The 27,717-nt window shown below is 44.2% G+C and overlaps 2 protein-coding genes across 5 annotated transcripts in view; both read right to left on the reverse strand.

The window, feature by feature from the left end:
- Positions 1-16,582, reverse strand: part of ARMC8 (armadillo repeat containing 8) — a 61,992-nt gene extending 45,410 nt beyond the window's left edge. For 2 of the 4 annotated variants that reach the window (XM_058843820.1, XM_058843817.1), the window contains exons 1-3: positions 16,393-16,581; positions 14,441-14,517; positions 1,311-1,382 (exon numbers count right to left, since the gene is read on the reverse strand). In XM_058843820.1, the coding sequence (XP_058699803.1) occupies positions 1,311-1,382; positions 14,441-14,517; positions 16,393-16,437 (194 nt within the window). In that variant the 5' untranslated portion in view covers positions 16,438-16,581. Of the gene's footprint in view, positions 1-1,310; positions 1,383-14,440; positions 14,518-16,392 lie in introns of all 4 variants that reach the window. The other 2 variants (XM_058843816.1, XM_058843818.1) reach the window with 2 other exon arrangements.
- A 2,847-nt stretch (positions 16,583-19,429) lies between these two features.
- On the reverse strand, positions 19,430-26,007 carry DBR1 (debranching RNA lariats 1). Its single transcript, XM_058844284.1, has 8 exons — positions 25,745-26,007; positions 25,532-25,656; positions 25,355-25,435; positions 24,246-24,331; positions 23,640-23,864; positions 22,731-22,811; positions 21,208-21,353; positions 19,430-20,727 (listed from the first exon to the last, which is right to left on the reverse strand). Exons 1-8 carry the CDS (start codon positions 25,939-25,941, stop codon positions 20,052-20,054), a joined length of 1,617 nt encoding a protein of 538 aa, XP_058700267.1. The 5' UTR covers positions 25,942-26,007; the 3' UTR covers positions 19,430-20,051.
- Between the last annotated feature and the right edge of the window lie 1,710 nt (positions 26,008-27,717).

The following is a 27,717-nucleotide window of genomic DNA, read 5'->3' on the forward strand; positions in this document are numbered from 1 at the left end:
ACTTCCGCTCATTCGAGAATAACTTGTCCCGAAGAGAGGACAAGTGTGATAGTTCACCTTTTAACATTTCCCAGGGCCAGTCATTTCTCTGCAGTTGTAAATTAACTGTATAATTTACCTGGGCAGCCAGAAGGCATTAACAACAATGAAGAAAAAAGCACTTTTGAATTTTCCTTACTGGGCACAGAACAAGCAGCAGCAAAAAGCAGGATAACTGAGGGAACAGAAGTCCCACAAAACTTAAGAACAGGCAGATTCTAGATTTGGAAGGTGAAGATCTTCTGTAGCTTTTAAAATAGGAATGAGAAGAATCAGCAGGACTTGCAAAAACCCCTTAAGGCCCATTGCTGATAGAAATTCCTTAAATTTCTCATCATCTTCAACAAATGTCCATTTTCATCTCCTGCGAAGTCTTCTCTGCACCTGTTTGTATCTGGTCAAAAGGGAAGATAATCCAGCAGGTTTTGTACAGGGGGTGGCTCCACTGCTAATCCCTAGAGAATTTCAAGGGCCAGCCATGGCACAAGGTCTGTCAGTGAGAAGATACTCTGCAAATAAAAAGCATTTTTGACAAGGCAGCAGCAGCTCTCAGGCAGAACAGTTTGGGACCTGGTTGCCATTTAAGCAAAAAAGATACAGGTTGGTGCCACAATGACAGCACAAGGACTGCAGTCCTCAAGGTTTCACTCTCCATTGCTGCAATCTGAGGCTGAAAGAAAGCTGGAGGAGAAGAGGGATGAAATGAAAGCGAGCAGTCTAGGAGCTAAAGTTACCTGTTCAATTTGTACTAGTGGAATCGGGGTCCAGAAAATGTTAACATCAGCTGAAGCAGCAAGGTACAATAAAGTATGATCAATGGCTTTTAATTCTCTGAAGCAAGTGGAGCAGACAAGCAAATTATCTTAGATGTTTTTCAATATTTTAAATTAAATCTTTAACATAACCTTACACATTTTCAGTTATGAACTCACCAGGCAATTGGCTGAAGAACAGGATTAAGATACAACCACTTCCATCCATCATTAATATCAATGTCAAAAAAATAGATTTTATTCCTGAACTGATAAAGTTCAATAAAAACACCAAGACTACTTTAGAGAATTCTATGAAATTCTACATAAAAAGCATTACTCAGCAGCCTGTTCTGCAATACATGAGTTTAACAGATATTTCAAGTCTCTCTCAGTTACGTTGAAGAAAGTATTCAGTCAACTAAAATCAAAGTTAAAACAAAAAAGTGCCTGTGATCGAAGGATCATTATTCCAGACCTGCTGTGAATCAGTGAAAAGGAGAGTAGCAAAGGACATACCTTGGAACTGCTCCCAAAACAATCAAGTTGGCTTTTTGTTTGTTGTTTCCAATTACAGCATTTTTCATATCTCTGTAAATCCAGAAAGAAAAACAAACCCTGGTAAATTATGCTGAGGTACTGAGGGCTTATCTATAGAATTTACTATTTCCATGAGGCTTATCAAGCAGTATTCCACATGTCCATGCTGCAGCTACAGACTGGGTAGTGCTTCAGGGCACAGTTTCCTCAGCCCACAGGAAAACACCCCAGAGCTCTGGGATTCCACTACACCCCAACTCCTGCATTTAAGCAAAAACCCAAACTCTCTCACATGCACACCATACACCAAGAAGTCTTATTACTGAGAAAAACTAGATATACTGGTTCTTTGTGCCCATATAGTCACTAGACTTCTAAAACAATTTTAAAATCCCACTATTGGTTGGGAAGTCAAACATTGGTAAAGTATTAACTGAATAGTCTAGTGGGTGCAGAAAAAGGCAAGCTAAGAAAAAGGAACCATCACCAGTCTCTAGAGACCAGGCTTTTACTCCCCTCTTCACCCCAGGATTCCTCTCATGTATTTCACCAAGACACCTGAACATCTGTACATCAAAATCTCAGGAATAAAGTGGAAACCAGAGCATTTTTCCACCTGAGAGTCACTGCAAGGTTACACACATTACAGGCATTCATACTATGGTACCAGAACACAGGAAGCACTTTGGAAAGTGGACACTGGTTGCACACACTAAGAACTCCTGTAAAAACATGTGGTTTGCAACCTTGTTCAGAAAATTGCTACTACATCCTAGAAACTATCACAACCTTGTCTTTTTTTGTCTTCATATGAGCACACTGAGCATACATGAACATCCAGAGAATCTGAAAGCAAGCTTGCAACTTAGAACTGGTTTCAGAAAATCAAGATGATTCATATCTAGGAAGCTTTCTAGCTGTTGGAGAGTTTAAGAGCAGAGAATAAAGAGAGATCAACTTCAGGTAATTCTTTATCAACAAAAATCCAAAACTAGATTTCTTAAGGTGTTAGAAGCAAAACTGATAAGTTAATCACTATGCATATAATTTATTCAAACAATTTGGGAGTGTTAGTGGTTGCTTTAAGTGAGCACGTTTTCTTGCCTCTATATATCTCTCAGCTGCTATCTGAAAGTTTTAAGAAACGTAGAGCAGCCCTGTCCTGTAAGATCTGCCCTGGCCAGCAGGAACACTATACAGTCCTTTGGTGTCCACTGCAAAAGCAGATTTCACTGCACCAAGCAGTTGTCCCAAGTGCCCCAAGTTTAACAACTCTCTCCATTAGAGCTGTGAAAAACTTCTTAGCCAAGGCAGGCAACGCCTTACTGGCACAAACAGGACCTTCATAAAGCTCAATTAGCAAAAGGTAATTGCCTGTTCTCCCTGAATTTCTCCACGTGCTCTCTCCTTGCATACACAAGAGTACTCGAGGAATTCCAAGCTAGCTCCAAGTCTACCTGTGATCTCGGAGTTCCAGCACAGGAGCATCACTAAAAGCAGCTAAACTGCACTTCTGTGCACACCTGAATCCAGCAGAGTCAGGAACCCCCCTGCCAAGGAGCCATCACTGAACAGCAACTGCCAGCCCAGCACAGCTCCACGTAGCTCAGCATCAGCGGGAAATACCGCACCTTCCTCTTGTGTCTCCCTAAGGTGGGTAACTTCACACCACAAGGCAGGAAGTAAAGGAGAAAGAGCAAGGTCAGGAGACAGGCTAAGCTGGAAGCCCCTGAAAATTCCACAAATGGAGTTGAAGTTGTCATTAAAATCAGAAACAGTACTTCAGTGGTTTCTATGCTGAACCCTTCACATTAAAAGTAATTTTTAAAAGTTTGTGAAATACAAGAGTCAGTCCAAAACAGTGGCAGAAGCAAAGGTCAAATGTCTCAGAGGAATAAAGGAAACTGTACCAACAGAAGTGTCAAGTTCAGGTACTAAAGTGCTCAGGCCACTCTCCAGGACTTCTGAAGAGGCTGCCTCTCCCTGCTACCCTGAGGTACCAGTCATTGGAAAGCTGCACCATATCCACAATCTGCAAAGGCATCTCAGGCAGCTAAAGAGGAGACTCTAACCAAGCACTCTGAAAATTAACAAACAGATTTTGGTGATGTTTTAATGCTCTGCTCAGTTGATTTTACACCGTATTTTGTGTTAAAAAAAACAACAAACAAAACTGAAAACAACACTACCCAGCTTTTGTGACTCCTGCCCCAATCCCTAACAGAATAGCATGTTAACCTTAAAACCATTTAGTAAGTATTGCTTATTAGAATTTGATTTAGAGACCCTTTCACAAGTGGCAGGAGTATGGCCAAGTTCCATAACACTCCAGTGGAGAGGGTTAGTGAGGGCACAGTCCTGATCTGTAAATGACTCGGATGAATTTCTCTATTCCACGTTCATAAAGTTCCTCAGAAAAGTTATGTCAGATAGGTAAGAAACAGCACAAGCTTGAGATTTCTGACAGCTCCAACACGTGTACATTTGACCAACTTCAACCCATCAGGCAAGTCAAATACCTTCAGATTGGCAACATGACCAAAACCTGTCAGAGACAAGACTCAAATGTCCCCACATCTGTGTGCATTATGGCACTCCTGAGTTCTTTGCCACACTTCTCTCTTCCAAGCTGCCACCTACAGAAGTGACCCTATTCAATACACGGGGAGCCATGGATATGGAAAGCAAGAACACCCTTAAAATGCCATATTTGAATGTTGCATAGTAGTAGACTTTTTTTGTGTACTATGAAAAATAGTTATGTATTTCCATGTGGTATTTTATAGAGATTTTCCTGATCAGGAAGCTAATTGCCTAAGAAGTAAGGAGCTACCACATGCTGTCCTAGACTACCAGGTCCTTGGTGAATCATAAAACTTGGAAAAACTGAGGGCAACTCCCTTATTTGAGAACATAACCACCAACAAGTTCAAGCTTGACTGATTTCAGATCCAAGACATCATGAGATACATCCAAGGAACAAAAGTAGCAAAGATCACTATCTTGTAGGAGAGGTAACAAAGAAACCTCAGAAACTGAGTCCAAAACTAACACCCACTTTATTTCCAAATGTCAGGCACCCTGCTCCCATTTCCTCCGTGCAAAGGAGTCCTCGGCATCAGGAAGAAGGGAGCAGCAGTAACAATGCAGTTACAGGGAGATGAGAACTTCAGAAGAACAACACATCTGTGGTGGCTCCAGGCCTAACCTGTGACAGGACCATGATCCAGAGGGAGAACCAGCCTTTCCAATTCCCAGCTCCAAGCTCAGGTTATGAGCTGGCTGCCACGCACCAGCACAGCCAGAGGAGCCTCCCAAGAAAAACTCAGAGCTGGCACCCGCACCCAGAACACCTTGGCATTAGTGAGCTTCTCAGCTCAGAACAGCAACTCTGTGAAGAGTTCAAAGACAAACCTGGAGTTACACAAAACAGAGCCCTTAAGATGCATTTGAGGTTGGCTGGGTTTTTGGTTTGGGGTTTGTTTAATATCCTGCATATTAAATCCTATAGTTTAGATTCAAACTAAATTCCAAATCATTTAACAAAATAACCTGAATTACAATCAATTTAGTGCATAGATTTAAAATCTGATATTTATGCTGAGATGCATTATAGTGCAATAAAGCAATTTACATGGAAAAAAAAAAAACTGCAAGAAGGAATAACATAAGCTGCCAACAATAAAATACTGCAGAGATCCTAGCTAAGTGCTTGGGAATATTGCTTCCTGAAGTGCTAAAAACCAGCTTTTTCAATCTCTTATTGCTTCTTAAAGAAATAAAAATATTGTTTCATCAGCTCAACCCTGCGACCAATCCAAGCTTTAAGTTATGAAACAACTTAGAGACTGGAAAATCAGCAAGACTAACTCTCTTCCTACAAACTTGAGAAAAGCAGAAAAAAATACTGGGTGATGCTTATCAGCTCTAACAATGTTTCAGAACATAGGAACCCAAAAGCAATCAGTTCAATTAAATAGCTATAAATAAAGTGCAGTGCATGCTAGTATATGAACACAGCATGAGTGTTTAAAATATTTCAGGACTACATTAAACTAATTTCCATCTAAATACAGCTTGACAAGAGTTACAAGAGGAACTAATTTGCCAACTGTGTATGAAGTTCTGGTTTTATTCTAATATTTAGTGTGTAATTGTTTAAAGACACCAGATATAGCCACTTCAGATAAGCAAGAAATTATATTAAATAAAACAGTTTGTAAAATATGGTCTTTCAGTTTCGATGAAAACAAACCAATAAAAACCAACATTATTAAATGTCTACATCCTGAGAAAATTAGTAGTAAATGAAAATTACTACTGCAGAAGGAAGCTGAGACGCTGACCTTCATCCTATGCAGAAGTTACTGAAGTTCAACATCTTCATGAAGTCAGTTGTAAGTTTGGGACTCCCTCCATAGAATAAAACCCCAATGAAACAGAAGAGTGAGCTCAGGTCCTAACTGAGAAAGAAGAGACTTTCACAGCATCCCCAGTAAGCCCCCATATCTGCATCTCTCCTGCAAAAGAAATCCTGAGAAAGCAGCATGGATACAAGGACACCCACGTGACAATTTGGCTCTACCTCCATTTTTAAATATAGTAAATCAAGCACAAACAGACCAAATACAAAATTCTGTTAGGAAGCCATGGAGCTTTCCTACGTCACCTTCCACCACAGCAACACAAAAGATCTTGAAATGAGCCAGAGTGATTTGAGGAAGCAGCCACAGGAACTTCACAGAAGAGGAGGAAATAAACAGCCTGCATGACATTTCCTCATCTTACGATTTTTGAGAACAGCAGGGAGACATATCTCAGGGGTTCCTAGACAGAGAAGGGTGTCAAACATGACCTGAACAATCACAGAAGGAAAAGTAGCCCTGGGCACCTCCAGCCAGTGCTTTCACTTTTAGCAAGAAATAGCTCCAAAAGATTCTGAGCCAGTTACGCAGCCTGATGAGGCTCCCAACACAAAGCAGTCAGGGCTGGAGATTTATCTACCAGGAGCTGCCCAAAGTCACCAACAATAGAGTGACACAAAGCAGCATTCTCAAAGGTTTCAAAAACTCAAAATGCAACTTTCTAAAAAGCTGAGGCACTGGCAGCTGGTACATGAGGTACCAGGGACACAGCTCAGACAAAAACCAGCTGCCCCAACTGCATGAGAGTTTCTAAATTTCAGGATCATATAAGCAAATGGCACCTATAATGGCTGGACTACAGCCAGAAGCCCATTGTGGAGGACCTAAGTTTGGACAATTACGCTTCCTATAGCTTTTGTCTCCTTCTCCTCCTGCTCCCTTTCCTCCAGTCTCCCATTTTTATAGACAGATGCAAAACAACCTCAGGAATTAATGACCAGTTTTTGCATGTGAAAATATGTCCATCACTATTCTCACAGAATTAATTTCTAAGATGGACACTACTATGGCATTAAGCTGTTTTCTACTCCTTTGGTAAGTGGAGTGTTTGTACTAACATGATTCCTGGTCCAACCAAGTGAATAAAATGTTACAAACTCCTGCCAACTCAAGCAAACCCCAGAAGTCCTAAATCAGCTTATTTTTAAGGTCAATCATCAAGTTGGGAAGCAAAGTTTCAAGATTTCTAATCCCATTCAAAAATATTAGTAGATACAACAAAAAAGATAATTTTACAGGAGAGAACAAAACAGCACATCAAGACAATGTTACTCAACTCCCCTGAAAAAGTCCTTAGAAACTGACACAATCAACGCACAGTGCAAACTAAACAAACAACATTTAAACAAAAGCCCCTCAATCCATGATTGTTCTCAATCTTAATTCTGATGTCTCAGTGCATAAAATCAAAGTGCTATAGAAAAACAGCACCTGTCTCTAATTACAGCACTGCAGAACAGTAGAATTTAACACACAGTGCTAAAAGTGATAGTTCAGTCCAACTCCTCCATATTGCAATGCCATTGAAAATGCTTGAACTCTTATCTCAAGTATCCTCTGGAGAGGCAACTTACCGTGTCATAAGATTCCTGACAAAGAAAATCTACCAAACAGAAAGACAAGTGTTTCAGTGACCCATACCTGTAGTTAGAGATATTGATAGCTTACTCCTACTCTGAATTCATGCTGTTTTCCAGTGCTCCTCTCGCTGTGTGTGACAGACTGAAGAAACCTCTCATACCAAACCTTCACTTCCACATAGGAGTTCACATCAGTCAATTCACGTGCTGCCCTTCTGATCAAGCTTAACAATGTCAGCTCTCCATGTCTTTGGCTGCAGCTTCAACTCAAGCTCCTTTCCAGTCTCTACCTGGACTGAAAAAAGAGAAATGCTTCTTTTCCCACCTCTCCCAAGCACATTTTATTGTCTCATCCTTTGCACTGAGCCTAGATATCGTGCTACAAGTTGCATGAGATCAGTAATGCTATATATAGACAATTTACTTCACTCAGCTTTAAAAACAATGTAACCCAAATTTAAAGTGCTTGAAGTTAGTGGTGGATGGGAGTTTAGCTAACTGATATTATGTAACCTACATAAACCAAAAAAACCAAACCAACAAAACCACACGAACTATAGCTAGAGAGAGCTCTGTATTATCAGCATTTCAATTTCAGCATCAATCTCTACTATTCAACCACATTAGGTTCTAAGAGTAAAGAATTACCCCAACAGAGGTGTGGGGAAAACAGCTGCAGCTCTGCAGAACTCTCACAAATCCTCACTGAGAAAATCCCTGCTCTGTGACGCCAGATCAGCAAAACACTACTTTCACAACTGTCCCGAAACAGCCAAACCACATGAAAAGAGCAGCTCCACCACTGCTGCTTCACATGAATGACCCAAAGTATCAAATACAAGTAACTGTGGTACCTTTTTTTTTTTCACTGTCTCTATCTACCCCCAAGAACATTTCACTTCCCAGTATAAAGGACTGCCTTCAGCATTTAGCAGTGCTTAAGCAAAAATCAAATGAAATTTCATTAAAATGAGAGGTATCTGTAACACTATGTTTTTACTGCACTATTCTTCATACATTCTCCCTTAATTTAAAGTTACTTTTATCCACTGTCCCATTTTAAGATCACCACTCTTCATCTACAGAATGTTGCCCACCACAAGTGATCCACATGGAGAAGTTTACAATTTCATTCAGGACAGGAAAATACCTTAAAACGGCCTTGCAGAATGTGTTTGGCTGCTCTAGATGTGAGCTTGGAATATTGTCTGACACTGTCCACTGCACCTTAGGCCAACAACCACCAAAGGATCACCAAACCCTATTAATTTAACATAGCTGCTACCCATTAGATTATAATAATCTAAAGTCCTTCTGTCATGAAGCAAAACCTCCGATTTTTATCTCCAAAGAGCTATCAGAGCTAAGATGATGTACTGGCCTAGTCAAGCCTAAATTCCCTTTTTCAAATGGCTCTTACTAAGTTCTCATTAGAACAGAAATCCCCTAACATCTGTATGTCCATAAACTCTCTCATTCTGGAGTTCCTGGGCATTTGAGATAAAGCCTGTTTGAAGTATATTTTAGCAAGTAATTCTATGAGCTAGCCGTCCTGTTACAATCCCCAAAGAAAAGAATCTCAACAATTGACATTATCAGCTCAGCAGCAGCAACACAGCACACATACTAAAGTCAGCTGAATCATCTAGTACACAAATTAATTGGTAAACAGAGTACTGTCCTTTGCATGTTGCTACAAACACCAGCCCTTTACAGGACATTAGCATAAAAGTTCCATACAGCAAATAGAAAATGAGCTTTTTTGGAAAGCTACTAAATTCAAAATTTTTTAATACTGATTCCAATCAGTGCCAACAAGCAGCTTGGAACCAAAAAACTCCAATGCCAAATATGAAGAATCACAAACTCAGCAGCATTTCTGGCTCTGTGGCACATATCCCTCAGGCCCAACCACCAAGTTCAGTCTTGACAACACTCCCAAAGGGCAGAATTATTTCTCCCCAGCTGCCTGCTGCTTACACCCTCCCTTGCAGGCAGCCACTCCCTTTGTATAACAGATTAATACGGGGAAAGTAAACTCTGAATGGCCATGTCATGTTCAGCTGGGCTCAGCTTGAGGTCTGCTACTGAGTCCCACCTCAGGACACCTGCGACCAATGCTCACCCCATTCTCTACAGCTCCAAGAGCCAGTCTGTCAGAGGCTGCTCCTCCTCCCTCATCCAACTCTGAGCCTCAAGACATCAAAGGAACAGTATCATTACACTGAGGATAGTATCAACAGAGGGGTTTTGGAGAAAAGTGGCTTCACAGCCATCTCAAAAGCAGCAGTGAAACAGAGTCAATAACCATCATTCTCTCATAGGCTCAGAGCAGTCACTGCAAGCCTTGAAATATTAAACATCCCTGTAAGGCTGAAGATGGCCAAGTATCATAGGTACACCTGATGTTTACCCCACCTCTAAATATTATACCAGGAGTTACAATACATAACAATTTACTTGCTAAAAAAAAACCTATTCTGCATAAGCATCTTTTGCTGCATTATAAAAGCGTGCAAAAGTGAGAGCACCTTTTCTCTCTGACAGGAACACAATTGCATTTAAGTGCATCTCTCTCTCTTCCCTCTGTCTACACCATCCTTACACCTGACTACAAAAACCATTGCACTGAAAGCCCCTCTTCACAAAGCACTACTTAATTCTAGATGTTTAAGCCCTTCAGTTCCTTCTCTCCTTCCAAAATGCCTTCCTTCACTGCTCACCTCTTGAAAGGGAAAAACCAACAAGCTGAGCAGTGCTCCCAGCACCACCTAAACCTGCTCCAGTTTCTGTCAGATCCTGCAGCTTCCCAGCTCCAAGCCACAAAGAGCCCATCCTGCAGTTTACAAAGCGTCTATGAGGGACTCGGGAGACTCTTCCCTTAACACATGAATGACTCTGCACAAAAACAATGCTTCAAAAAATTACATCACTTGTTGTTAGCCAATAACACCTCCAAGTTTCATACAGGATATGCACTTACTACAGTGTACTGTCTAGGAGACAACAGAATTGACCAAAATGTACAGGGCAAACTATGACAGCCCACTAAGGATTGCTCTCTGTTTCCACTGAGCTAAGGGAATATGCACAAAACCAGAACAGCTCCTGCAGAAAACTGAGGTGCAGAAGTGACCACTGAGACTGAAAATCTGATGCAGCTGTTTGGGATGCAAAATGTGGAAACAAATGCTGTTCATCACTTAGTGTTACAGAAAGTTTGTTTAACAGACAAGAACAAGAAGCAGAAGTAGCCTCTTCACAGCCATCTGAAGGGGGATAACTGAGATGGGAATTTCCTCTCTTCCCACTTCATGAAGTTATTGCGTCTCATATTTCACAGAATTTTTGCTGTGGGCATGTGTGAACACTGCACTGATGATCCCTCCAACAGCCATAGCTGAGAACACAGCACACTATTACACAGCCATCTAAACCTGTGCCTGGAACATTTATTACAGACCCAAACTACTGATAGTTGGATTCAAAACACACAGTGTGAGGACCATGTGCCATTTCTATAGGATGTTTCTTTCATTGTGCTGAGAAATAAAATGCTCACACGAGATTGGAAAACACTTGTCTTCTAATTCCTACTGGTCATAAAGGACAGGAACAGCAGTAGCACAGGAATTCTCAGTGCACCACAAAGATGGTAATTTACAAGTCTTAAAGGATGACACCCTCTGACTGCTGAGGAATAGTCTGATGAGAAACAGCTGGAACCTTGAGTAAGCCAGGCTTGTCAGGAAGGATGCTCCTTTCAAAAGCAGCCTTGAGGTGGGATTACAGAGTTCTCCATAAAATGATATATTGCCACTTTGAAGGCACCAGGCTAAACGTAAGCGTGATAAAATGTCTCTCAAAGAAGCCCCCTACCAGCAAATAAATTAGAGGATAGAAACAGGTATCAGTCTTGCACCTGAACAATGTGGTCCTGGGCTTAACAGCAGGTGAAAAGCAAATGACAGTCTAAGGATCACAACCCAGAAATGCTTTTAATAAAAGAAATAAAATACTGCAAAGCAGAAGATGATGTTGCAGGAACAAACCTGGGACAAATGAAGCTCTCATAAAAACACAGAAATTTACAGAGCCACCTCTGTTCTGTTCCTCTGCCAATAACAGCAAAACATTGAAGAGAACCTCTGAGAGACCACAGCCTTTAATGCACTGCAGTATCTGTGTCAGGCAATGTATGCACTGCCAACACGAGCTGCACTCGATAGCTGCACACCTGACATCAGTGCTGACCTTGCAGAATGCACTCAGGGCACACTGGAGAAAACCTGAGCTCTACAACAGCAAGAGGAAAGGGTCACAGGAGCACCTGAGGAGACACAAAGCAAACCTGTAAAGACCTCTCAAGCATAAGCCTGGCCACAATGTAGAGTTCATGTTTACAGAAGGAAACCACTATAGTAACCTTTCTCATCTCCAAAGACAGTAAATAGAAGGCAAATGCACACACAGCCACACAGATGGGGGTATGGAGATGGGCCTTGAACACTTTAGTGCCCTACCAGGTACAGTAAAAAAGGCAGTAGTCATCTCAACTTTTCAAATCCTGATCAGAATTTCAGGACTTAGTGGTAGGTACCATTCTCCCCATCCTACCCACTGTCCATACCCAGATGAGCAGGATAGAAATCATGTGAACAGAAGTTCTGTAAGAAACTTGGTATTTTGAAATAAGATCAATAGACACACATGCAGCTATGGATGTGTGTCTATTGAAGGAAATGTTTTCTATTTTCTCATTAGAAGGAAAATTAAACAGGTACTCCTAACCAGGTAAAGCTTTATTTTCTGGACAAGGAAAACTCTGAACACCACCTCTCTGAAAATTCATGGGAAAGCAAAGGAAAAAAAAATAGATTTTAATCATTTAAATACTTTCAGAATATGTAATTAAAGCTTTCTCAAGTTACAAGATGAAAACTGGACTGGCATGATTTTCAAGTTCAAGAAGCATTTAGGTACATTTTACCTTTATCAAAGCTCATTCATAAGTTTGGTTTCATTATAATTACAAGGATGCAATGAAAAAAAGCCCCAAGCCCAAGTTATTCATTCAAGCATACAAAAAACAGGACTATTGTAACTGAAGACAATCTGCAGAAACAAAGCCTCTTACAACAGCCCATTTTCTGATCCTTGATATTCATACAGTTCCATCAATCAAAATAAAAAAATCTAGGTCATCAGTATTTCCAGCCAGGATGCAGGGAAAAACCAGCACATCTTAGGAAACAAAGATTTTCTGCAAAGGATGCAGCATATCTGGTAAAGCTTCTGACGGGTACTTCTGGAAAAACTTTAATCCTTTCCTACTCCACCCCAAATACCAGATCATTCTAATTTCAATACCTCTGCATATACCCTGAAATCAAAGAAAGAAGGACAAAGTAGTACTTTTCTGCCCAAAAAGAATCCTGGACTGACAGAAATTTTTAATACATATACTACTCTAAATTCCATCTTTTATATACATTTTTATATTCTTTCATATACTTATTCTTTTATATAAATTTTTCTAAATTGGACTGTCACACACCCACCCACCAATATTTCAAAAACAACACATCTGCCACAAAGGACTGGCTCAGAGTCAGTAAAGATACTCCCACAATTAAGATTTCAGCCAGAGCATCACAAATAGTTTTACCATCCAAATCTACCCTGTGAGAAATTTTGTGAAATAAATTGATATTTTCTTATCTTTAAATACAAGAAAGGATCTCAGCATAGAATCCACTGACACCCGTGGACAAGATGACCAATTTCAGATGTTACTCAAGACAAAGATACTGCCTGAAACTCCTGTTTTGGGGAGATCAGTTAGACTGCAAAAGAAGAATAACATATCAAAAGATAGGGAAGAGATTACCAAGGGTTGTGGGCTCCAGTCCTTTGAAAAGGAAGGAGAGCAGGGATGGAGCACCAGCCATGGCTCAGAGCATCTGCCAGGGAGAAAACAGGGGCCAAGTCACCCCACTGGGGCGCTGGATGAGACATCTCCTTCCCCAGGACCACCCCACCACCCTTATGAGGAGGGGACTAAGAAGGCCAAGGGGTGGAAGCAAAACCAGACTCTCCTAGAGCAGAGTTAAGAACCTGTTCATAGTTACAGCAGGGTATCAGAAGTTCTTATGCAGGAAAGGGGGTATTCCAATCAAAAAAGCTTCCAGGACAATTTTACCTAGACTGTGTTCTTCATATATTTTAAAGGGACACTGACATGTTGCCCCTGGACATTTGGAATAATTGTTTTCATCTGCTACTGGGGAACACCTCAAGTCATGCTAAGCAACACAACCAACATTCTTGGCTATTTGACCCATTTGTTCCTCTGATTTCTCCTGGTGTTTTATTAGACTGCCACAGCCAACAAGCTACTGGTAAACCCAAAAAGGTCTGGTTCCATCACCAAAGTCAGTCCTGGGCAAGGCCTCTCATTTGCCACTTTGCTGGAAAAGTGATTCTAATGGAAAGCTCATGGCCCAAGGACAGCAAGGGAACAACCAGAGCTTTGCTGCAGTTTCACTCCTGCTCCTTGTCTCACCCTCTCAGTCACTGCCCTGACTGCTGGCATGAAACACAAGTACTGAAATATAACTTGCATCCAAATTCAGGTCTACAGAAGCATTCTCTTGCAGCTTGCAGTTCCCATGGGGAGACAGAAGCCAAGCACTAAAAAAGTCAAAGCAAACACACAGGCATGGCAGCAGGGGAAAGAGTAAGAGGCAGGTACACTGACTTGGCAGTGCAGTAAGAAAAAAAGAGTCTCAACAGACCTGGAAGAGGAGCAAAACATGGCCAAAAGGCATAAATATATCCAAAAAAAATTTCAGTGCTCACAGAATGTTTAACCTCATTTCTGGCAACTGGGAGGCTGTGTTATAAACCATATGCACTACAGAGTGAGAGTCTATATCAATACTATCTCTACATCAATACTGACATATTTGTATAAAGATTTGCCAACTACATTTCTCAAAAAAAACATAGGAAGAGTTTCTTGCCCTTGACCTATCACTCTAGTAGGATCAAGTACACCTGCCCTATGCACAACCAAGAGCCCAAGAGTGTTTCAATGACTTACATGACACCTTGCAGGACTTTTTGGGGATCGAGATCAAACAATCTATCGACATAGTGGCGGCTACTGGCTGTGACCTCCTGCAGAGAGAGAGCAAACAATTGCAATAATTTGTATCAATTCATACAATGGCTTATGCAGCAGCAAGTCTACAAAACTTCCCAGGCAAGAGGCAGGGAACCCAAAGAATTATATTTAAATGTGCAGTGCATTACTGCTGGGCAACATCACACAAAGATAACACTGTGTTCAAGTGTAATCTAGAGAAGATGAGGTGCTTAACGTAGATGACAACATGGCAACTGTCAAAGCAAGTTAACAGAGAGATATTTATGAACTGCAGTTATCAGCACTGCCTTGAATTGCAATTTTATTATGTTTAATTACTATATAGAATAAAAAAACCTGGAAGAAAAAGTTTCAAAGAGCAGTTAATGTTGCTCAAGAATCATACCCACAAACAAGCTCTCCAAAAGAGGGAAGCTCCTAACAAGACATTTTTCTGTAACTTACTTTGCCACAACATATCTACATTTCAAAGCCTGTGCCACACACCTTCAATGGGACAGTATTGCCCACAACATTCTCATAGTGCTGTATAAGACAAAGCAAATTCTCTTCTCGGAACAGGACCATGCTTGTAAGCTACACACTTATGCACCACTGATTTGTTATTCCTTTTGAGAAGATCCAAAGTCAGAGATGGCAAGCATTCCAAAATACAAGGGTGGGAAAGGCAAAGGGAATTTTCCCTGCAGGTTCTCACGAACACTTGCCAAGGTGTGTTTCCATTATCTCACCTTTTTTTTCTTTTCACCAGCTCTCTTTTCATTAAGCTTTGCCCATTTTTTCTTTATGAATTTTCCTTGAGAGAAGCTCTAAGGGAATTGAAAACTCTTCCTTGCTTTAGCAAGTATCTGCTATGGGGCTGAATCTACTCCTGCTTCCCCATCTCGATGTCAAGAGGCACCAGCAGCTTCTTGCCTGTGGTCTCACATCACAGAGAAGAATTATCTAGAGGCAGCAGGGCTCCTTTGTCTCCAGAAACACTATTAAATTATGCCACGTAAATCCTACAGATACACTTTCACTGTGCAACCGAAGACAGCATTTTTGAGAACAACAACAGACTTTTAGCTATCTGACCTATGTATTTACGTGTAAAACTCTTCTAGACTTCAAAGATCCCGTAGATTTCTGTTTCTAAAATATCCTGGCTTCTACACCACCAGCTACGAGATCTGCAATATGTAGAAGGGTATTCATATGCAGGCAGTCCTCCCCAAAAAAAGTCTTCTTTTATCGACATAATCAGTTTCACGGATCTCTTAACCAACACGAATTTTTCAAAGAGAAGGAAAAGCGCCAACCCTCCGCTCTTAGGGGAGCACCCGGGCTGCACCTTTTGCGTCGCTGCTCCCAGCACGCGTGCGATGCAGCAGGACCGCTGCGCGCCCTGGGCCGTCCCCGGGGAAGGGAAGGCGGCTGTCAGAGGCTCCCGCAGCACGGCGACTCCTCCCTGCCGCAGGAGCCGGGACGCTGCGAGGAGAGAGCCCCGGTTCCGGCACCGGCACAGCCCCCGAATCGGGGCGGGCTGCGAGCCCACCTGGGAGCGCCAGCCCTGCTCCGCAGCCCCTGAGGAAGGGCAGCGCCGACAGCGCCAGGGCCCTCCGCGTGCCGAGCTGCAGCTGCCCGGGGCCGGCGAGCCCGAACCGTGTCAGCAGCGAACGACACGTCCAGAGCGCCGGTGCCTCCGGAGCCACGGAACGGGATCCTCGTAGGGGGAAAACCAGCGCCAGGAGAAGTTGCGGCGCGGGGAACAGAGGGAAGGAGCGCGGCCCCGCCGCCCGCACCGCCCCCGCTCCCGGCGCAGCCCCAGGGCCGCTCCCGGCGCCGCCGGACAGAAGGGCCCAGCGGGGGCCAAGGTCAGGCAGGGCCCGGCCCGCGGCACTCACCGAGAGAACGCTCATGCGGAGCGGCGCCTCCAGCACACACGCCATCTTGGCGGAGCGCTCCGGCACCGGCGGCGCCTCAGGCCGGCGGGCGCGGGCTCATGGCGGGCGCGCGGCGGGCGGGGGCCGGGGGTAGCGGGGCGGGCCCAGCGAGCCGGCCGGCGCCGAACCCCCGCTGCCGCCCCACCGCGCCTGCGCCGCCGCACACCACCCGCGTGCGGAACGGCGCCCGCTGTGCGCACGCGCGGGGCAGGGCGCGGCCGGCGCGGGCCGCGGAGAGTGACGGCCCGAGCCGAACGTGAGCCTGAGGCGAGCGGATCCGAGTCGAGCCGGAAACCGAGTGGAGCCGAGGGAAGCCGAGCGGAAACGAGGCGAGCCGGAGACCGAGTGGAGCCGAGCGGAGCGGAGTGGAGCCAGAGACCGAGTGAAAATGAGCCCGAGCCGAGCCCAGCCCGACTCGAGCCCAGCCCGACTCGAGCCCAGCCCGACTCGAGCCCAGCCCGACTCGAGCCCAGCCCGACTCGAGCCCAGCCCGACTCGAGCCCAGCCCGACTCGAGCCCAGCCCGACTCGAGCCCAGCCCGAGCAGATCCGAACTTGAGCCGAACACGAGCCCAAGCGCAGCCGAGCACGAGCCACAGCCTGCCGAGCCTTTGTCCGAGCCCGAACCGAAACGAACCCGAACCGAAACGAGCCCGAGCCCGCCTTCCCCTCAGCCTCGCTGCGCAGAAATGGCTTGGGCTCCTTTAGTTTGTCAATGCTGCCTTTTGTTGCCAGCATTGATTTCTTTGGTTTTGAATTTGTTTTTCACAGAAAACAATCCAGGACTTCACTAAGATGTGCTACAGATTCCCTAAGATCTGCTATTTTTCTTTATTAGCCCAAATGTATTATACAGCCTGAGGCATGGGATCACTGACTGTACCCACGCTGAAGTCAGAACTAAATGGGAGGAGGATGGTAAAACCACAAAAAAATAGCAGAAGCATCATAGCTCGGGTTCACAGCTCTCAACCAATGCCCTTCCTAAGAAAACGGAGGTTTGGCAGCTGCTAGAGATTGCACAGGATAACATGAGTACAATAAACATATCTTAGGAAGCAGTCACAAGATGACTTTAATAGCTTTAATTTAAAATTACTCCATTATGAAACAAGGCTATACCTCTTCACTGTTTTTTTCTGAGTAGACTGACGACATGCTGTGAAAATACCTCTGTGCTGGCCTGGGATGGAACAGGTGAACACTTTTCCCAAGTGCTAGTAACAGCAAAAACCGTTTTAGACTCATTACAGACACTGAAAAAAAATGCAATACAAGAGTTGTACAGAGAAATGTCTTCCATAGGTTTCTCATAAAAATTTCAAAAGTTCTCAGAGAGACTCTAAATCCTCTTTCTAAAAAGGATTGGAGACTCTAGGTCTTAAAAGCAAGTTGAAATGTGTCAGCATTCCCTAGAGTTTTCAATACTATTTGAAATATCTGGCCTTTACTGAAGAAGCTCAGCTTCTACTGAATCCTCCTTGCAGCAGAGAATCTTGCCGACAGGGAAAATCCATAATGGATGAAAGCAAGACGGGGAGGACACTGCAAACTGCAAAGAGGGTGCAAATGACTGCAAGAAAGGTCACCTCTGGAGGTCAGATATGATTCAAACTCAAAAACATTTATGTTCACTGTATTTACCAGCTGCACTCTGCTCAATGGACACTGAAATACTTCATTAAAAAGTATTTAAAGGTTGAAAAATCAATATTTTATCTTGTCCAAGTCTCGTGCTTTTTAGAAACACATTTATCTGAAGGGGGGGAGGCATGGGACAACACAGGGCAGAACAGTTTGTTTTAAAAACATAAGGAATTAGACTGAAAAGTCATGCAAGATACATCTTCTTTTCCAGTGCAGAAACCTTGAGAGCACAATACCATGCTCAGGTTCCTTGGGAGGCTTTTCAAGTCCACAACAGAATTTATATTTAAAATACTTTATTTCCATTATAGTGTTCAGATCATGAGGCATGATTAAGATTTTACCAGTGCAGACCCAGAACCCTTAAAGAGACTCATCTGCTTCAATAAATTATCTGACAGTTCAAAGCCATTTTACACACCCTGAGTGTCACACCCGGGTTACTCCCAGTTTCTCCTCATACCTAAGCACAGCTCTTTTGGCAGCCGTTCTGACAGATGAGCTGTTAATTGAACTGTTGAGAGCATTAATTATGCCCTTTTCTAGCCCTTGAATATTTAAGGTGTTTAGTTTTTGTAGTGAGCTGCTTGACCGGAGAGGAAGCAAGATGAACCCCAGACCATGGAAGTGATTTAAAGACAGAACTCCCGAGTCTGATACACAACTCACAGATGCATTTCACTCACTGCTCCCTATCCAGCTCCCTGTTCCTGTCAGGATGCTTTCTCCTTCACACTGCCTATGCCTTGGGGGAGGAAAAACACAGGAGCTTTTCCTCCTTCTCTCGGGGAAGAAGGCTTTTCCTTCTGCTCTTGGGGCAGCATGGCCATGAGGAATTCCATCTATCAGGAAGGCTAATGAATCTAATGACATATGCTTGAAAACATTGTCATTTTCATTTTTCATGAATTCACTCAGTTTTGTCCCCGTGGCCTCTTAGGCCAAAGGAGTGCCATTTAATAATTCAGGGCAAAAAAAAATAAACAGAAAACTTCCAAGAGGGTCTCTATTCTGGCAGCTCCTGTTCTCCCTCAGCTGAAGATTACAAAGGTGCTTTGGAAGTTACAGCAAATTACAGCTACAGAAATGACAAGTGAAAAGTGATACTAATGAAAATGGGAGGTGTTACTGTCTCAGGCAACTTACACACCCATCACCTTGTATGAACACAAAACACAGCCCTGATTAATCAGAGCTGAGACAGTGGTGCTATGCACATTTAGAAAGTTGTCCTTCCTAACTACTTCCATTTTAAGACATTGTTCTCAAGATTTAAGAAACAGAACAAAAGTGAGTTTTTAAGAATAGAGAGGCAGTCTTCCATGGTCCCCATAAAACCGTCATACTCCAAATCAAGAAACTTGGTTTACTATCAGAACTGTAATTAAAAGTTAATCCTGGACAATACATATTGTTTTGCTTATGACCACAAAGTTTTTCTGTGGCATGACTATCACCAGAAATAAAAATCTTCATTCTTCTATTGCTGTTTTGTTATAATGGGAATTCTATTTTCAAATATCATTCATAGGGTTATTGCGTATGCTATAGTGTATTAATAGTTCAGTATAAAACAAGACAAAAGCAATAAAATAAAATCATTTAGTCCAGGAAGTCAGACATCCTCTCACTTGGACTCATGCTACAGTTTAAGAGTTCTTGTTAAACAAGCATGGTGAGTCTTGTTCAGCTGAAGATATGGAGTATACACCATACACCAAGAACTGAAACAAAATCAAGGATATATGAGCTTTACATCCTTTGACAAAGTTCTTTGTTGAAAAAGTCTCAGCTTCTTCCTTTGATGTCTATTCTAAATCACCTTCCCCGTGAGAAGTACATCCAGTCTCTGAGCTTGAGAAAGTAACATGACTAAGATCATGTGACATTAAAAGCACACACAGTTCACTAAAATTCTCACCACCTTCCCACAGAAAGGCTGGAAGAGAACTTAGTTACACAAACTGTGAAGTTTTAATCTGTTTTATCTTCATCCTCTGCAGCATAGATAGCTTGGTTCCTTCTCCTGATTTTTTTAACACCACTGTTCCCGTTTTCATCACCACCAATGCGCTTTAATGACCTCTCAGTGGAGCTCTTTTCCTCCACCTGCTTGCTCCCACCAGACTTCTCCAGCTCCTCGTTGTTGGAGTCCATGGCATCGTCAGACGACACCGCCATGGAGTCTGGCATGATCCGGATGTCAGAGAAGCTCGTAGAGAACTCAGGAGGGTGATCAGGGGAGTGATCTACAGAGCATGTACTCAAGTCTTCATCGCCACCTTCTTCATCCAGCATTATTTCATCTGGATTAAAGCATGACAGGCCAGAATTATCTGTATTGTATTCACTGGGTTCCTCTGCTGACCCAGTACTGTCCATCTCCTCTTCCTCCTCCTCTTCACATTCACCTCGTCCTGAGCTCTCTTCTTTAGCCTGCTGGATCCTGTCATTGATGTCAGTGAGGCCAAACTGGGCACAGAACTCAGTGGTCTGTGGATTGATGGTATGAACTGGCTCCATGTTTTTTTGGGGCTTGCTGGGATCGTAACAAGCAGCTGTCAGTGTGAAGTTGCAAGGAATTTTGAGGTCATGGTTCAGCTCTTCTAACACCTCTTTAATGGCTTCTTCTGTCACACTGTAATCCCACCTAAAAAAGTGCGTAAAGTTTAAACAAGCGCAGCAAGTCAAAAGGCTCCCACCGCAGAGTGTAACCTTCAAAGATGGATTACAAATTCATTTTGCAACTGACACTTTATTCCTCAAATGCTTTTGCAGGAAGGTTTTAATTTTCTTTTGGTCAGTACTGAGACACCCTTCTCCCCACCAAGGATTATGTCAACCCACACCCATAACCCAGCCTGTTTTTCAGCCTCATGGTGTAGTTTCTGTCCCTCAAATGCTGGTATCTAAGTTTGCAAAATAAAATTAACTGCCCAGGTAGAGCAGTAAAGAAGTTGTATGCTTTAGACGACGTCTTTTGTCAACATCCTCTTTTCTTTCCAAGGCATTTAGCAAGTCCTACAGGCATTACAGGCTGCAGAACAGAAACACATCTCCAGTATAACTTCCAGTCCAGAAAAAAAAACAAAAACCTCTCATTTTCATCTCTATTTTGCAGAAAACTTACTTGGCATAGAGGCCATTCTTTTCAGGCATATTCCAGGAGCTCTGGGTCACATTAACAAGACTGTTGGTGGCCTTGAGGACTGCAATCCACTCAGCATCATACTCCAGTGAGTCACCTGCATTGGGATCATGTTCCACGTCTATTATCTACTTAAAAACACACAGCAAACAGATGTAGTGAGTTATTTCTCTTGACACGAGAATCTGATTAAAGTTTCAAATGTTACTTTCACTGTACAGGGTTTTAATGAAGTTTAAAGTACACTGAGCTAGTGGTCTCAAAACAAGTCCTCTCAAGCCAGCTCCCTATAAGGGGCTAACAAAGGACAATCAGTAACAGTAAAAAAGACATTTCTGAATTTCAGCTTACAGCAATTAAAAAGCAGAACACACTCCCTCCCTTACTGCCAGCAGCTGGATAGTGATGCAACTTAGAAATAGAATGCGCCTGATCCTAAATTCATGCTGCCTTCTGTTGGAGGTTAGGATTTTTTCCTTTTTTATTTTTTTTTTCGCCTCTTTTAGGGAATTTTTCTCCCATTTGTTGCCTAAGAGACTGGAACAATAGACACTTAAGAGAGACAAAAATGTGGCCAGGACAAGAGAGGGGGTGCAGTTTGCTATATCTCTTAGAGAGATGGGGGTGCACATGTGTTTCTCTTGGGAAAAGCAGAAGTACTGCCAGATTTAAACATATATATTATAGTAAAGAACTGTTATTACTTTTTTCCTATCTTCGCCTGAAAGTCTCATAATCTAAAAGTTATAATAATTTGGAGGGTAGGGGGTCATATTTTCTATTCCAAGGGAGGTTCCCATCTTCCTTGAAAGACATGTCTCTTTCAAACTAAGACACTTCTATGTGGATACAAACCAAGAATTGACAGGAACTGTCAATTTCAAATTCTGCTGTAGGAACACCCACTCTTAGCACAGCTATGATTTAACAGGAAATGTTTTTAAACTCTTTCATGATGAATAGAAATTAAGATCTTCTGGAGGAAGTACTAATCCAGATGAGTTTTGTTATAGGATTTTAGTCTGGACTAGGACTCATGTCCCTTTGCACAGATAGAGCCTATCCTCATATTCTCTTACATCTTCAAAGGTAGTTACTAGGGCAAATGGATCCCACCACACATCCAGAGGACAGACAATGAACCACCTTCCCCTTGGGATGATAAATAAAATCCACTCTAAGACTCGTAAAAACACTTGAGTGCATTTCAAAACACACTGTCAGCAGCTCACTCTCACAGCAAACTATTTTAGACTCATCCATGAAGTCAGGTACTTGCTCTCAGCTGGATGGAAGCGGTAAAATTAAGGAAACACTGTGCCTACACAACACAGTTTGCTTAGTTCAGGAAGAATCCCACAAAGACCATTCCACTCATGCAGTCCTAGTTTCTTTAAAATCCCTCCACTTATCAGCACTATTCTTCAACTTATATCTAAGAACAGCACTAGCAGTTCAAACAAACAAAATACTTAAAGCGTAAACCTTCTACACATGTTCATCACCTGCAGGAAGTCTCTGTGGGGCAAGCATTTATCCAGAGCCAGGAACTTGGTTGCTTTTGGTAACTCTTCTTTGGAGTTTGTCTAGGAAGCAAATGGCGTTAACACAATCATTAGCACTTATGTGAAATTTGACCACTCTAAACAAGCTGTATAGACAGGTTTAAAGGTATAATTTCTACAGAAAAATACTTTCTGAAATAAAAAATTAGCAGGGACAAAGAGAAGTACAGACTTCACTGGGAGTCTAACCGGAAGCAGGATGTAGATGATAGCAGGATAAAGCAAGAGCTACATTTCAGCATTAACCAAGGCAGCTGAGCAAATCCAGCCTTGGAGCAAAAAGAAAAATTGTAACTTAATTGAAAACAGATTTGTTGAGCCTACAAGGTCTGGAGTTACATTTTTACAGATAAATAACTTGCAAATAGGAACAGCACTGGCACTACTTCAGGAATAACTGTTTCAGCTACAGGCTGGTTTTTGGCTTTGGCTCAAGCTACCAGACCTGCAAAACTGTGCTACAGGGATCCTCCCACCCTCAGATAACCACCCTCTTCAATCACTCCCTTAGCACCTTTTTTGAAGCTATCTCCTTTTTCTCACCTATTTTGAAGTTGTCTGCCTCTCCAACAGAGCAGGAGTGCTTTTCTATACAGTTAAATTAACAACTTTCAAGAACAATAACTTCAGCTATTTCATGCTGTTCCTGAAGATTAGGGAATTACACCCCTCATTCATAACATCTTTTTCATTTACATAAAACAATAGTCCTAACACCACTTAATCTCTCATTGTTTTAACTGAGTTTTAAGATCAAAAAACACTAAATTGCTTTTCTGGACATGATTACCTGCACCAGAATAATTCTAAAGTGTGTCTGGGACCAATTCATTTTCTGCCCCACTTTACCTCGTGTTGCATGAAAGCTGCAAATTTAACGTGGAGATGTGCTGAGAACCAGTAGGTGGGTTTCAGGTGCTGCAGAAGCTCTGAAGCAGCAGGGCTTCCCAATGTGTTGCTCTCTACTTCTTGACGGAAGAAGGATTTCATTTTGAGGAGCTGTTTCTTGTTTCCGTAGTGATAGATGCTCCTTGGCCAGTCATGTGACATAAATATATCGATGGGACGCTTTAGCTGTCAGGTCAAAAAGCACATGGCATAAATACAACATCTGACAAAGAAGTTTAGAAATTACTTGAGGCAGCCACCTGTGCTTTATACTGCCTTATCAAAGAGTTCATATCATCACTATAAGTCAGGCATTCAGAGGAAATCATAGCTAGAGAGCAAGTCCTCTGCCCACAACCAAAGGCATCTTCTTCCTCATGAAAATTTTAAAAGCTTTATTTAAAAGGGATAATGGCTAAGCACAATATTCCTCCTCAAAGGACACACTCCTCAGATGTCTGATCAATGTGTTAAAGCATGTTTAGGTTCAATATCCAGCTTTAACTTCCTACTTCTAAATTAATGAAAAATTAATTACCCTTGTTTTAAAAAAGGCTTTTCACTGACCTGTTTGAGTTTGAAGACTTCAATATTCCTCACATGGTAAGCACTTCTAATGGTCTGCTGGTTGTATGGTGGGCACTCAAAGTGGCCTAAAATGTTGAAAAGAAAAATAGTTGCCTGAATCACAAGTTCCCTCCTACACAGCAGCTTTTTGGGGTCACACAGGCACCTAGTGTAATGCCAAATACAAGACTGTGATTTTTCATGATTGTTCAGAGTGCTGCCACCCACCATGAAATTACAGCGTAACAGGTTCAGCAGCAGCCTAAACATCCCTGTCACTGCCCTCAGGCACCACAGGCTGCGGAAGCGCCAACATGTACCCTGACAAAAGGGATGAGTTTCCAACTTTGCCTTGGGACAAAAAACATGAATGCCTAGCATAGCTCCTACATACTCTACAGAATTAACAGATAAATTGCTTTTTTAGTTATTGCCAAAATCTCTCTCATGCAATATTCAGGCATATAAAGTGCTCCTTTAATGACAGCAAGTTTAATTAGCGCTGACAGGTATTAGACAGAAACAAATGTTCTAGAAAACTGGTTACTTTGCAGCTTGAAAGCTACCTGCAAAGCTTCTCTGAAGCCGTTTGTTAGTAAAGATAGCACAGTACAGTAACCACAAGGACCACTCTTTCAAGTCCTGAGATCAGAAAAAATAAGCTATCTTCTACTCACTAACATGGGTTATCATCTGTGACATGACTTTCGCCACCCTTCCCAGGAAGAACTCTTGAATACACACCCACATAAACAGGAGGAACCAGATGTACTGACCCTAAACCTCAGGGCAGGACAATACACTTACACAGTGTCACTGTTATAAACTAACCATCTCACTCAAGGAAAATCAGTGTTGCACTGCATGCTGAAAGGACACTGCCATGGAAAAATCAACACTGTTCCAACAACGTTCCAAAGGCGCCTTGCTTCCTGCTGTGGTCACCGGGCAGCTACAGACTCATCTACCAACTCCAGAAAAATCCGTGTATTGAACCAAGGGTGGTATTCAGGCTAAGAGATGGTTCGGGGCTGAGCACAGCCAGAGCCTCACACCACGCCGCGGCCCCGGCTCTCCCCTCCGCGCTGCCCGCCCGGCTGCCCCGGTACCTTTCCGGTAGTCGTGAGACTTGAAGATGCCCGAGATGCCGCCGATCCTCACGCCGCGGAACCGCACCACGCCCGCATAACCTGCGGGACAGGGGAGGGCGTCACGGAGGGTCCGGGCAGGGCAGGGGCTATGGGGGAAATCGCCGGGAGACCGGGGCTGGAGCAGAGGGACCTTACCCAAGTAGTAGATGTTGGGCGCGACCCACCCGCCGTAGGGCAGCTCCTGCAGGTGGTTGGAAGCCTCGTGGTTTCCGCCGATGAACACCGTGAGAACCGGGGCTTTCTTCTCGCCCGAGTAGTACCTGCGGAGACACGGCAGCTGCTGGACCCGACCAAGTCTGCGTGGGTCAGGTCGGGAGCCAGGGCCGGGGCCGGGCCGGCGGCTCTCACCGGTAGAAGGTCTGCATGTGCCGGTACTTGGCCGGCACGGCCATGCACCGCAGGTCCGCCTCGTTGCGCACGGCCTGGAAGTCCCCGCAGCAGAGCAGCAAGTCGGGCCGCACGTTGTGGCGCCGCTGCAGCAGCTCCAACGTCTCGTACATCTTGTCCAGGGCGCCGTGGCAGCACCCGGCCACCGCCACCTTCATCGCCACCGTCGCAATGAGCGGGCGTCGCGCGCGCCTTCCGCGTCACCGTCGCGCGCGCCTTGCGTCACCTCCCCGCGCCCCTTTGCGTCACCGCCGCGCCTGCGCCGTGTGGGGGACACGGGCCGCGGGGACACAACGGGCTGGGGGCGCGGGGCCCTGGGCTCGCCCCTTCATCACCGCTGCCCACGGGCTCCCGAGAGCCCTGCTCTGAGGGACTCTGCCCTGTGACCTCCGGTGGTTCCCTCCCGCCCTACCCGAGCAGGGAGGTCGGACCCGGTGACGTCCGATGATCCCTTACAGCCTTGCCCGTTCTTCACAGAATGGATGGCCAGGCATTGGAATGGGCTGCCCGGGGAGGTGGTGGAGTCGCTGTCCCTGGAGGTGTTCTGGAGCTGGGGAAGTTAGAGTCTGAGAGGAGCAGCTGAGGGAGCTGGGGGGGCGGGGATGGCTCAGCCTGGAGAAAAGGAGGCTCAGGGAGGACCTTCCTGCTCTCCACAGCTCCCTATGACAGGAGGATGCAGCCAGGAGGAGGTCGGGCTCTGCTCCCAGGACACAAGGGACAGGACAGGAGGACATGGCCTCAAGCTGCACCAGGAGAGGCTTAGATTGGACATCAGGAGGAATTCCTCCATGTAAACGGTGATTAGACACTGGAAAATGGGCAGCTCAAGGAGCTGGTGAAGTCCCCACGCCTGGAGGCGTTTACAGAAAGACTGCACGTGGCACTCAGTGCCCTGGTCTGGTTGACAAGGTGGGGATCGGCCACAGGTTGAACTCGATGATCTCAGAAGTCTTTTCCAACCTTAGTGATTGACTCTGTGATTCTGTAGCTGGCCACTGGGACCTTCACTCTGGGCAGTAACACTGGCACAGCGATGAGCACCACGGGCCGTAACTGGTCAGGAAGGCTCGTCACACTCACCGAGTGGGGTTGTCCAGCGGGGCAGGAGCCCCTGTAGGGGTACCCGGGCTGCACAAGGAGGGCTGCACAAGGAGGGCTGTCCGGCTCCCCCGGCACCACAGCGCCCGCCGGGCACTCCCCGCACCTCCTCGGCCAGCCCTGTGGGGAGCAGCACAAGCCGTACTTATCCCTCACTGCGTGGCTCACAGACCACAAAGTGGTGATGGAGCAGCACGAACAGTGTCCGTGCACGCTGGCGTTTGAGCTGATGAAACATCGAGTCGGGGCCAGTTCAGTCTCAGGCAGGCGTGTTTTTAGCATCGCCACTATGCTAAAAAGTGGCACTGGCTTCTGTCACTTTGTAGCACACAGGGACAGGAAGAGTCAGTGACATCACCAGGGCAAGCGCGCATGAGGCGGGGTGAGAAATCGGGCATCTCCCCTTTTTCCTTGCGGGCTGACAGGCTCTTTGGAGAGCATTGATTTCCTGCTTTGGAAGAGCGGTGGATTGGATTGTAGGGCGGCCTTGTATTGTCATGTAGCAAAACCACTCCAGACTTTTTCTGCTTCAAGACTGGTTCAGAGGTTTTTTTAAGTCTTGGGATTGAACAAAATTGCAAAACCATAGTTAAGCATTAACTTGCTACTGCTTCCCCTGTAATCATGGAACCAAGCAAACATTCCTGTTCTCCTAAAGTAGCAAGCGTTACATAATGGCCTTTGTTTTGATACTAAGAAAATATGAGTGTTGTCTCCTACATTTCATCATTTCACAGTGTTGCATTACTCTGTGTACTTTGGGGCTCGTCCAAACCCAGCTGAAGTGAAGGGGAAAATTCCTCTGGCTTCCAAACCCCACAAGTCTCCAAGGGGAA

Source organism: Poecile atricapillus, chromosome 8 (genome assembly GCF_030490865.1).
Source record: "Poecile atricapillus isolate bPoeAtr1 chromosome 8, bPoeAtr1.hap1, whole genome shotgun sequence".
In the NCBI taxonomy this organism is placed as follows: Eukaryota; Metazoa; Chordata; class Aves; order Passeriformes; family Paridae; genus Poecile; species Poecile atricapillus.